This window comes from Leptosomus discolor, chromosome 4, assembly GCF_034619465.1.
Source record: "Leptosomus discolor isolate bLepDis1 chromosome 4, bLepDis1.hap2, whole genome shotgun sequence".
Lineage (NCBI taxonomy): Eukaryota > Metazoa > Chordata > Aves > Leptosomiformes > Leptosomidae > Leptosomus > Leptosomus discolor.
The window spans coordinates 6,035,454-6,048,023 of NC_141394.1; the positions used below are offsets into that span (position 1 = coordinate 6,035,454).

General features: G+C 39.9%; 1 protein-coding gene across 2 annotated transcripts in view; it reads right to left on the reverse strand.

Moving 5' to 3' along the window:
- AFG2A (AAA ATPase AFG2A) overlaps nucleotides 1-12,570 on the reverse strand; it is a 202,632-nt gene that overhangs the window by 181,351 nt on the left and 8,711 nt on the right. For both annotated transcript variants that reach the window (XM_086463673.1, XM_086463674.1), the window contains exons 6-9: nucleotides 11,784-11,913; nucleotides 11,097-11,153; nucleotides 10,127-10,250; nucleotides 8,536-8,791 (exon numbers count right to left, since the gene is read on the reverse strand). In XM_086463673.1, coding sequence (XP_086319799.1) covers nucleotides 8,536-8,791; nucleotides 10,127-10,250; nucleotides 11,097-11,153; nucleotides 11,784-11,913 — 567 coding nt within the window. The remainder of the gene's footprint in view (nucleotides 1-8,535; nucleotides 8,792-10,126; nucleotides 10,251-11,096; nucleotides 11,154-11,783; nucleotides 11,914-12,570) is intronic.

Here is a 12,570-nt window from a genome sequence, read left to right on the forward strand (position 1 = left end):
CTTCAGCTGGCAGGAGGTGGAAAACTAGAAAAAGACATGATGGGAGAGGAAGAAGGAAGTGTGCAAGTCTGCAAAACACCTTTCAGTTAGCAAAATGTCAGTTAAGATGAATGACGGAGTGCAGCACGCTGTATTACCGAGAAGAAAGCCCACAGATTTGCCAAACCCTTCTCAGAGATTAAAGGTCAGAAGTTGTCCTCAGTTCTTAAGACGTGCAAAACCTTTAAAGTTAACACGGGAGCACGCAGCTCAGATCATTGCAGAAAAAAAAAAACAAACCTATAGGATAATTTAAGAGATAGTGGACTGCGTGTCCTGAAAAGTGTCTTGAAAAATCAGTTTAGTCTTGGTTAAAACGTTTACGTTCATTTAAAGATGCTATACAGACAGCCAAGGATTTCTTCTGCCACTACAGGAATAACATTGCCTGGCACACAGCTCTCATCCAGGGAGCTGAAGCCCCCGAGGGACGCAAAACCCGATAAGCAGAAGAGCGCCGAGCACACCGCTCCTGGCAGTGTGATTTAGAGCTGGGTGACCAACACCATACTTGATTCCCAGGTCTAGAAATAAACAGGGACCACACAGAACTGCCTGTTCCCACCACAGCTCAGCCAACAACCCAGCCTAAGTCAGGATCTGCCCCAAATTCATTCTGTTCTTAAGCAAAATGACGTAACGCTAAATTTCCAGGATCCGCAAGCTGAGGAGTGACATTCCGGTTGCCATTTCACAGCCCACCGGTCTGCACAGGTAGGGCTGCACCAACACAGGCTACTCTGGCATCGTGCACCCCCTCACCCTTCCAAACTTGTTTCGGGGCTGACCCTCCAACCCATTCAAATGCACAAGTTCCCATATGCCTTGCCACCCATGAATAATATTCTTTCTTCTGTACCACTCAAGCTGCAGAAGCCAGACCACAGTGCCTATCTGCCATGAAGGTTAATTTAAAATATTAATGACAGTTATTGATCAACACTTCCGAAAATATTCTTTATTTCCTGCTTATATAAATATCGGCAGACAGAATGGGATGTGCTTTAAACAGACTATTAAGTACTCAACCCACAACTGTGTATATGAAGTCAGGAATCGCATCATCCAATTAACTGCAAGCTAGTTTCAGATAAAAACATGCTTAGTTATGATGAAAACCAAAAGTTCACATGCCCTGCCTGCAGTTAAGTGCAACACTCTCCATACAAAAACAAAAATCAAGTACCATTACAAAACAAACAAAAAAAAAGGCCAAAAATTTTATATAAGAAAAAATAACTACAAAAAGCAACGTAACGTGTGCCAGTGTCTGTTCAGAGAGGCAACCAGAGCAAGACCGTTTCTCTCTGGAGACAAAGACAGTCGCATTAAGGCAACATCTGTGCGCTCAGCGTAGGCAAAGACACAGGACAGGGTGGGGGGAGATTCAGAAATTTTGCAGTCACATCAGAATGACACCGAACGAAAGTAAAAGGGTGAGAATCTAACTCTCTGCAGATAAAAACAACACAATTTTTGTGGAATCTTAGGAAAGTAGCTGAACTCTTAAATGCCCAAGACAGCAATTCTAAAACCAATTCTGAGTTTATCTTTGCCCCACAACATGCTGGGGGGAGGAAATCCTAAGCAAGAGGGCAAGGGATCCCACAGACAACAAGGTCAGCACACTCCACCCAGTCTCAAGCGTGTTCCTTCAAGCCACTCAGCAGCATCCAGAGGTAGCCACTTCTGCACAAAAGCCACCATTCCGAGTTAGCGCTCCAAGAAACAATCAAAAAAACATATGTTATAGTCCGAGTCCAAAAAAAGCCACATTGCTTTGTTATGCGTGCGTGCGTGCAAGGACACATTTGTTCATAACCTGTTAAGACAGCAAACTAGGTCAATTGCTTTGGTTTAAAAACAGCTTCTGTGTTAAGGGCCCAACTTTAAAATTACAAAACACAGCACTAGCTTAAATCTCACAAACGTTGAAGACGAGGATTGGATTTGCCTGGTCTTCTGACACCGTAAATTAGCATGATGGAACACAGCGTCACAACGCTCAATTGTGCTAGTCAGAGAATGAATTTGTAGCTTTACTTCTGTATCATGTCTGGACTCTTCAGTGCATTTCCAAATCCAGTGCTCTGCCATTTCTGCAAAAATCTCTCAGTTTCGTAGTAATACATTTTTTGTTATTGATCATCTGACGATACATGTTATTAATATTCCCCAAAACCCCCACATTTTCTACATGACCTTTTTATAAAAAGGCAAGCAGCCTTTCCCACCTCATTTTGAGTGTCTCATGGGAACAAGCATTCAGTTAGAGAATGCAATAGCAGACTGTTTGCAATAGCATAGTTTCAATCTTTTTCCGTGCTACAAAATAATTAAAAAAAAAATAATTAATAACAATATAGACAGGGTATTTTCAGTCTCTTTTCATAAGGGAATAAAATAACTATAGCCTGTCAAGCAGTGCTTTCCCTTTAAAATCTGTCACTGCAAATAGTTACTTTGAAAACAAACCAAAAAGCACCCTGCAAAACAAACAAGCCCATTGCCTTGGTCATCAACTGCCTTTGTTAAAATCTACATTTTCAACAGGGTCTCAGCCCACATCCCTACATTTAGGATTATTACCCACGAAAAATATTTACATCTGTTGGACACCCCCAGCAGAAGTCAGGTCCAAATCGCGTTGGGAAAGGTTCTGACTAAACCTTTATGGCTTAAAGAAAGGATAGATACTCTTGGTGCCCTAACACTAGGCTGTTTCATCAAGACCGTGACTGAGCTGAAATGAAGAGCTTGGCTTTGAGATACAAGGCTGAGAAGCCACGTATTGAACGCAGCGTTTGTCTAATTGAAAGGCCAGTCAGAGGCTCGTCCTCAGGGTGCACAGAGACTCACTGTTAACCACATTAGCCCACAAGGCTCACGTTTCCTGCAGGTGGCTGGGCTACCAAAACTGCAGAAGCTGGGGGGGCGGAATCTACATCAATAGAGATGTTCCTGGGTTTCAGGGGAATTTATTTCCCCATGAATTACAGGGAAAAAACAAAAAAACCTAGGAGCCAGCCCTTCAATCGCCCAATTATTTTTTTTCTTTTTAATGCAAGTGGATTGCAGAACCTCTTTTTTGGTTCATAAAAGATACAGCTGGAAGCTTCTCAGCTCCAACAAAAGCCAAGTACAGTTTCCCCCTAAATAATTTACACTTTTACAGATCTAATATCTACATATAATCAATATACAGAGCTATCAGTCAAACAGCATAAAGACTCTCCATCCTAGCTGTATTATTCATCAGAAAGCAGGGGTAATAAAAGAGCCAAATGAATGCCACAGACAATCAGGTCTCCAAACAACAAGACTCTTCAAATTACGACCACGAGACAACAGACCATATCATGTGTCTGTGCAAGCAGCTTCACAGATTCAGCGGAGGAATGCTGATTTACACTGGCCAGAGATGTAGCTCAGTTTCTGATTTCTGTAACATTTTTGTAACAGGCAGCTCAAGCCAGCGAACCGCTTTAATGCTAAAGGCTAAGTGAGGCGATACCTTTAACTGTATTACAATCAGGCAACCTAAAAAGAAAGCTGTGACGGAAAACAAAGTGATTACTGCTTCTTTCACAGAAGTCTCCAAGTTTCATGGTTGCAATGCAGCATCCTCACTGGAACCAAACAGATGTTATTGCAAGAGAGACCACTATTTAAACAAAGACATTCGTTCTTCCTCTCATCATGATGCTATCTTATCACAGTCCAAGTGTTTTATATCAGCACACTGAAATGATGTGTAATGAACAAGGATGTTCAAGATAAATTCTGAGAGTTACAAAGCAAATACTTCCTTTCTCTGTAAACAATGTGACTGAACCCACTTCTTGAAGAAATCAAGCTATATTTATATTCACCCTCCTGAAATGCTACAGGCAGCCATAGAAGGATAAGTTTATAATAAATTGCTATATTTGGAAACCTTTGTTGCTAAGCATCTTCTAACATTCAGTACAGTTTATACCATTCATGTCCCTGCTACATAATTAACATTTCATATGTTTTTCCAAAAAAAAAAAAAAAAAAAAAAAGCGCAGCGCTTATCTTTGTTGTAAATTAAAACCATTACAATTTTTTAGGGAATTAATAAAAGACCGTGTGGCAAATTAATTAAACCAGGAGCAACAAGATCTCAGGGGCATACAAACGCTGACATTATATGCAAGCATATGGCAGAGTCTATCTTCTAGACACTGTCTCTGCTTGAGATAAAACAAATAATTAAAACAATTAAAACAATTAAATTAAAACAATTCAGAAGGCAGCTGTTCACACGAAAAGGTAGTCTACTAACTAATTTGGGACACAGCACACCTCTCCCAGTCTTAAGAATATAACTCTCTCAGCTGCACACAGAACTAAACCCTTTTCTTGTGCATGTGAAGCCCTCAAGAGTCTACCAAGATGTAGTCCAGTGCCCACCAAGGCATTTGCAGGTTTTCCATGTCAGGCTGTTAACCTCTACGAAAGCATGCAGTTAATTATGGAAATGACAAGCATATTCCTAGGCAGTACAGAATCACAGCAAATCTCCATTTCTCCAATGTAGTCACTACAGATCATGCAACCTTGAACAGACATGAGGTACACCAATTCTGAAAGCATTGCATCTAAGCTAGTGACACTTGCCACGTTAGAAATACCAGGTTTACTCTTAATTTTGCTGGAATGGCCATAGTTATTTGTAAAACAGACAAATAATACCTGCTCAGCACGTGAGGGTGGATACAAGTACTCTGCACAACAATTAAGGCTGAGATAGATACGCACACAGAGCTGATGTCTGTCATCCTGCTGTCAACTCTTGCGACAACACTGTAAGCTTCACGATACCTAGCGTTTTTCCCATAAAGTCACAACATTTTGTGGTTTCATTTTGTGAGAAGCTAGAACTGTATCTTTAGCAGAGGAAAAGAAGGTATTGGAAGAAAATTCCGCTACTGTTTTTAAATTCAGCAGATCAAATAAAAACATTCTTAACCAATTATTATATTCAACTACACATAAAAATTTCCCAGGTGTTTGGTCATAATACCCTATTTGGAAACATCCAGAGCACACTGCACAGATTCTCCAGGTTTCTTGTCCACCTTTCCTCTCCTTGCCCGTTCCAGCACATACAACACTGCAATCCTGTACACACCATATACACAGGGGCCTAGAAACATTCAGCACAAGCTGAACATTAAAGGCTCCTAAAACTTCTTAGTGACTTCCACGAAAATGCACAGAGCTGCTGAACAGAACAGAAAACTCGCCTGTCTGACCCCAGAAGTACCACTAAGTAATTTTTACACTGGCGAACAAGCAACTTCTGCCAAGAAAACAGTTGGAATATGCTTAACTCTACAATAGCTCTTTACTTTTCATTAACACGTGTTCTGCAGAATTATACAGAAGACAAACATCAAAGCTTTTGTAACAAAGTATCTAAGGAAAACTAACTACACACACAGAAGTGAAAGGTTTGTCTATCACAGCCCTACAACTATTACATTGACCATGTTACATTTATTACTACACCCTTGGTTTATATAAGCAGTATATAATATACAGTATTATGCATGTGCTAAACAGAGTTGAACAAAGATAAGGAAGGAAGAGTCCTCTGGAAACGATCTAAACTTTGTATGAAGAATATAAACATATTTAGCTTGTAAACTTCTGAGCTTTCCAGCCACAACTGAAGTACCTAAAGAAATAAACGGGGTAACCAGGACTCAAGAATCGCCCAGAGACCACTACTGCAATATAGTTAGCAAGCGACAATAATCCTGTACCAAAAACTGAACATTTATTTTAGTTCAGAACTCCTGCTTCTAAATTAGTTTCGATGTTTCATCTGTACACACACACACACATCACGTGTGAAAGTAGCACAAGTAAACTTAAAATCTGTGAAAGAATTCTTAACTCAAATATTGCCCTAATATTAAGTATTTTGGTTATATAGAAACGTGCACCAGCAGACTTAACTGCATGTTTATACCATGTTTTATGTTGTAATATATATGAAATATGTTCAATTCTAAGCCCTGCATTAGCAAAAGGTTATTGACAAACTGGAGGGAGTTCAGAGAAAATCAACATAATTTCTCAGAAGGCAGGAAGGACTTATTTATAAGGAAAGATTAAAAGAGCTAAATATTTATAGTTTGGCTCAGTAATGAATGAGGAGGTAGGGGACATGAGAACAGCCTCAAGATATCTGAAGGGTGTAAACACTAAGGAGGGGAGAGTGAGTGTGTTGTACAAGGATGTAAATAGAAATAATAGGATAAAACTAAACAAGGAAAACTTAGGCTGAATATCAGAGAGCATTCCTGGACAGCAAGCTATCTTGGCCCACTGCACAGTTTCTTAAGTGAAGCAATAGAAGCCCATTGCTTGGCACAACAAACAAGACTAGACAAAACACTGGAAAATTTGCCATGCAGAATAACCTTGCTCTGCTGAGGAGAAATATTGCCTCATAAGAGCTAATCTCTTCTATGTTTAAGTCCAGTGAAAGCAGTAATATTTTACAAGCTGTTGAAAATTTAATATAAAAAAATAGATATTAAGAGCTTAATAAAAAAGAATCCAACCAAGAACGTTCCCTAACCACGAGCAACTTAAATTCAGTTTATGCAATACTCTGACCAAACCATGCTTCTGCAACTTTTTGAAAAGGAAAAAATACACGCAGGCTTCAAAGGGGTAAGGGTGCTGGACTGTATTCTCCCCAGCAGAGGTCACTCCAAGTTAACAAATGACAAGGAAATTAACAGCATGGACAAACTTGAGGAAAGAAGATCAATAATAATTAGTAGGAGACATCCTCCCCCCTGCATTTCTTGTACTGGCTTGGATGCAAAGCTCCCCAATAACAGCATGTCCTGCAATCAGTCGCAGGTAGATACCACAAGTTTTGGATTTACACAGCACACCACGTTCAATTTGCACAACATCCAAAATTTATTTTCTAAAAGACCCTCATGAAGTGGGTAAATACCGCCTACTCGCAGCTGGATTACGGAGTGTCCAGAATCGATGTGCATATCCGCAAGTAAAGCCTCGGCTGGGTCAGGTTGGGAATTGAAACCACAACACTTCCCACTGAAAATTTTAGATTACGTTACGGAAGTATTTACTATGTGAGGACCGTGACACAGGCAGACTGACAGGCTTCCAAAAACACAGAGGAAGGAAAACAAAAAAGAAGTTTATATTTTGTTGTTGTTGTTTGTATCTATTTGTTTTAAAAAGAGTGTTTGCTAACTTAAAACACAACCAAAGCCAACAGAAGACCGCTATAAAAAGAACAGTCAGTGTCTATACATATTTTTTCCTTCTTGATCCATACAAAAGCCTGCAGATTCATATTTGAGAACTATCCCTTAAGAATTCTGGAAACTGGTAATCAAAAACCTTGCTGGAACAGGTGCCATCACCCCTAATAAAATTTCTGTCATCTGCATAGTTAATTCTGATGCAAGAAGTAACTATGCACTGTGCCACTGCCAGAGGAAGCTGTCCCAGTGCCAAAGGAAATAAAAGCAACCAGCACATACAGCAAACATAGCTTCACGAACAAGTGAGCAAATATGCATAAGCAGAGCTGAAGAGTCCTATTTTGACTAGACTGATTTAAAAAGCTGCTCATGGATAGATTTAAAGTCCAACACTTAAACCGCGTAGACACATTCTAGCAAAACGTAAGAACTGATAGAGAGTACTTTTAATATTTCATCCAATGACAACAGAAGTGAACTCATGTTTAAGTACTCCCTGGAACACACTGAACCCTGGCTGCATGATGCGTGGATAATTCAGGGCTGTGCCTGTGCCAGAGGCCAAGGGACACTTCCCAGCCCCCAGCTCAAGGCGTGCTCTCCAGCTCTCCCAGCTCCACTGCACAACCCCAGGCACATACAGCCCCCCAGCCCCCGTCATGAGCTCCTCATCTGCAGGCAAATGACATACAGGCACAAAATACTGAAGGGAGCCACAGTGAACACCGCTCAGGCCCACCATCTCAACATCCTGGGAACAAGGACCTGCAGGACAAGCTGTCTAGCCTGAGTGACACGGGATTTTTGTACCGAAGGGGTAGGGTCTAGAGCAGAAACACTCGTAGGGATGTGTCAGTTAACTCACCAAACCCTTGGCTTACTGAGAGACAGCAAGCCAACATGCTAGAAATGGCACAGGGGATTCCCCAGTGTTACTGATGTTAACATTCGATTTTAAAATCTCTTAACACTCTAAAAGAGTTTTTCTGATCCGCCCAGGAGCAGGCTGGTGTTCCTCATATTCCATGCTTGGCTATGTTTTCTTTGACACAAAAATTAATCAAACCTCATTGGTTTAAAAGCTATTAGTACAGACTGTGAATTTTTGGGTTTTTTTTTTGTTTGTTTGTTTTGTTTTTTGTTTTTAAAACAAAATAAAGAGACTAACAATAAAGTAAGATCCTAAATAAGATAGACAACGTCTTACCTGCTTCCTTGCACAAGGCTGCTAAGTCTGCACCCACGTAGCCGTGCGCACTATCAGCCAGTTGCGTCAACTCCGCTGCTGTGAGCGAATGGGGAACTTTCTTGAGAAGCTTTTGGAGTATGTCCAGCCGCTCCTGGGCGTTGGGAATTCCAATTTCTATCTCTTTATCAAAACGCCCAGGTCGGCGCAGTGCTGCATCCAGCGCATGAGGACGATTAGTGGCCCCAAGTACCAAGAGCCGCCCTTCGCTGCCTTCCTGAAAGCATCAAACAATGCAAAATATTAATTGTAAAATAAAATTAAATTTTAAAATAAAATCAAATGTCACGCAGCTTATAAACATACTTCTTGCTCACTTTTCCTAACTATTGCACACACTGAAACCCTGATGCTAGCTCTAAAGCAACAAAGCAAATTATTCAGAATATACATCCCACAAGCGATCCCATCCAACTCACCCCCTAACAGCAATTCAGCAATACTGTAGGCTGCACGCACATACAGATAATAAAAAAGAAACTTTACTCCAAGGTGCCCTCAACCCAGTGTCTTCCACTTTAATCACCAAGGATTTGGTTTCCTATATCAGAAAAGCAAGCACCAAGGAAAGGAAAAGAAGTGCCTAAGCTAAAAGGCAGCATTGGCACAAGAACAAAAAGGTGTCAGCAGACCTTGAATAAACAAGGTTGGGAAACAAATCATTTAAGGTATCAAAACCAGCAGACAGGAGGTTATAAAGCTTCCTGTGGGTTCAGTAGGAAAAGCAAGGTCAAAAACCCTAACCAATTTCCTCAAGCTCTGCTTTTTCACTTTTAGAGTGCAGCATAATCAGCTAGGAGGGCTCTTGCAGAGCCGTTCTCTTTTGGTGAGCAAAGCACTTCCTCCAGGAAGACTATCCATCAGCCCTTGCCACCAGAAAATATGTTCTGCCTGTGAACAGCTCCAGACTGGGCAACTCAAACCATCACGCAGGAAAATAATGAGAAACTTGCAAATCACATAAACAGCTGAAACTCATTTTCATACTGCAGACACATTTCTTTCACCTTTCCTGCTAATAATCATAAAATAATAGATGAGAAATTGGCAAATTTTACAGGCTTATCCATAATGTACTCAAGTCAATTAAATTTACTGTTTCTTCAGTAGGCTTTTGTTTATGTCTGACTACTACTACGGCAATATTGAAATTGCTGTGGTTGCCTTTAATAACGCAGCCTACATATCACCAGAAGTATTTTGATGACTTTGACTTCAGAGCAATTAAAAATACCTGGCTTAGTTCAATGATGGGCTATCACTAAAATTTCAGTTTTATCTCCAAATCTACAAGAATAGGAGAAGGCAAAGGAAAGACACGGAATGGAAGAAAACTTACTTTCTTTTAATCTGACACTTAACAGGAGACATTCCCCTGATATGCCTTCTGCTTAGCATCCAATAAAGCAGTAGCTTACTATATAAAGTCTCACCTAAGCCTACTTTCTTTTCCCCCAAATGGCACATCTAAAATTGGCTGCATCATAAAAGCAAAACTATTTTGTCCAGCCAGTCCCCGTACACATTAATTGTCTCAATACAGCCTACTTACTGAACCAATGCCATCCATTAATGTCAGCAATGAAGCAACAACTCTCTTTTCAACTTCATTCTGAGCCCCTTCTCTCTTTGGACAGAGTGCATCCAACTCATCTATAAATATAATGGAGGGGCAACTGGAAAAAAAAAAATAAAATAGGAAAAAAAAAAATGTTAAGGTGCTCAGGTAGATTTAAAGCACCAAGGCAGAAAAGTGTAAAGCAGTTTAAGGAAAACGTCTAGTTCCTGCAAAAATTAACAAGCATCCCACCCCTTCAGGCAACTGAAAGTTTCAACCTTAAATATGGTGTTACCAAAATGACTAATATATTAGACAACTAATACCTTCAAGATGACCTCACAACCTACTTTTCTAGGACTCTTTCCCAAAGACTCAAGACTAAATACACCAATTTCATGAGTAAAAAGACTGTGGTCTATTTGCCACTTATACAGATTTAGTACGGAATAGTTCTTGCTAATGTATTATGAATACCAATCATCTGGAAGCCTGAAGCCTGCCTTAAGCAGGTCTAATAAATTTGGGCAGAATGCCATCCTAATCCAGAGGCATGCTCTATCCAGTACCAACAGTAGCTCATTTAGAGCTGGCTTCCAGTCTCAGCGCAGTACTACATTGGTCTCCAAAGCCAAAACTAGACAGAAAAGTTTGGATCCAGGTGAAACTCTGGCTCATGCTTCCATCTGTTGAAATAAGTGTACAATACGCAAACGATTTGGCACCGTCTGTAGAAGTCCCTTAAAAAGGTTAGTGTCCAAAAGCATTTAATAGGCATACTAGAATTTCACTGCTTTCCTTCTAGCTAAGCTCTGTATAAACAAATTTATTTCCTTCTAAAAACCACTGCAGGAAAAAATTACAATTCAAAGATTCTTGCAAACGTTTTTCTTTTAAGAATATTAATGCTGGAACCAATACCTCAAATAAGTGAGCGCGAATAAAATTATCCAAAAGAACATACCGCAGAGAAGCTTCAGCAAATATCTGACGCAATCTTGATTCAGACTCCCCATAAAACCTATAATAATTAAAATATTTCAATAAAAACCATTTTTTGGTCTTTTCCAGGCAATTTGGAAAATTACTGCTCGTGTGTTCCAAAAAGCCATAGTGCACCCTTTCCGAGTCCTGAAGTATATGCAGATCTACAAGAATCTGTATTTCCACAAGGACAAGAAATTAAGGTAAAACGGGGCACAGGCAATGATATAACCATCTCATAACTAGCAAAAAGATCAGAGGGAAAAGCTTCTCTCTTCTGTGTTAGAAACAATTTTATCTATATTTTTAAAGAACAACAACAAAAAATTAGTTCCCTGAGACGTTAATCTTAATTTCAAATGTGTTTTAACAAGTCACTTTTCTTGGTGCAGACCTAACACACAATTGCAGATGCAGTTTTAGTTCTCTCTTTAATTTAATCCATGCCTTACACAAATTTTTTGGCCAAATCCAATAAACCTCTTTTATTACAAGAAGAAACATAAGCCTTACTTGAGAGAACCCCTTCCCGTTTGTTTTTGACTCTCTTGGGCAGACAGCCCACAGCCAATTCTACATCTACATCTATCCACAATGGAGAGATGCCAGGACAGATTTTGGGCTAATACTTTTATAGAATTAATGAAAATAAATTGGGTGAACTTACTTGCTTATTATTTCAGGACCATTAATAACGGTAACGTGAGCGCCAACCTCATTTGCAATGGCTTTGGCAATCATCGTCTTCCCGGTACCCGGAGGGCCGTACAACAGCACTCCTCGAGGAGGAGGGACTCCTTTAAACAAGCACGTGCACACCAACAGAGAAGAACGTTATTTGCGATAACTGCCGGACTGAACAACCTGCAGTTACACATTTCACTTGTCCCAATTATTCCCGACTACAGCTTGACCTCAGCATTAACCTCACAGACATCTCATTTTGATGAAGTTGTAGGCTTTCAGTGGGAAGAGCACTCTTATATGGGACATACACCCACATTCTTTACTTTTAAAGTCCAAATGATTCTGTTTAAAAAGCAGCTATTTATATCACTATATTTTCCAGTAGTTCAACATTATAACTCTCCCTATGCATTGCGGTGTGTGTTTGGGGTTTTTTTTCCAAAAAAATATTGAACTGAGTACCTAACATCCATGACTGTACTTCATTAAGTTATTCATGATTCTCATAGTGTCATTATTATAAATTTCCAACATCAGAAAACCACTTCTCTGGAACACTCCAAAAAAACCCAGAAATACTGTGAGGCTTGAGTCAAAAATACTTACAAACAGATGAAAAATACACATCAAAAGGATGAATTTGCCTCTTCAATGGCAAATTTTAAGAGCCAAAACAGACAGAAGCACTCAGGCACCGAACTTAAGGGACACTAGAAGAACAAGGTGCTACTGTGTACAGTTAAAACTGGACAGAAACTACAGATAGC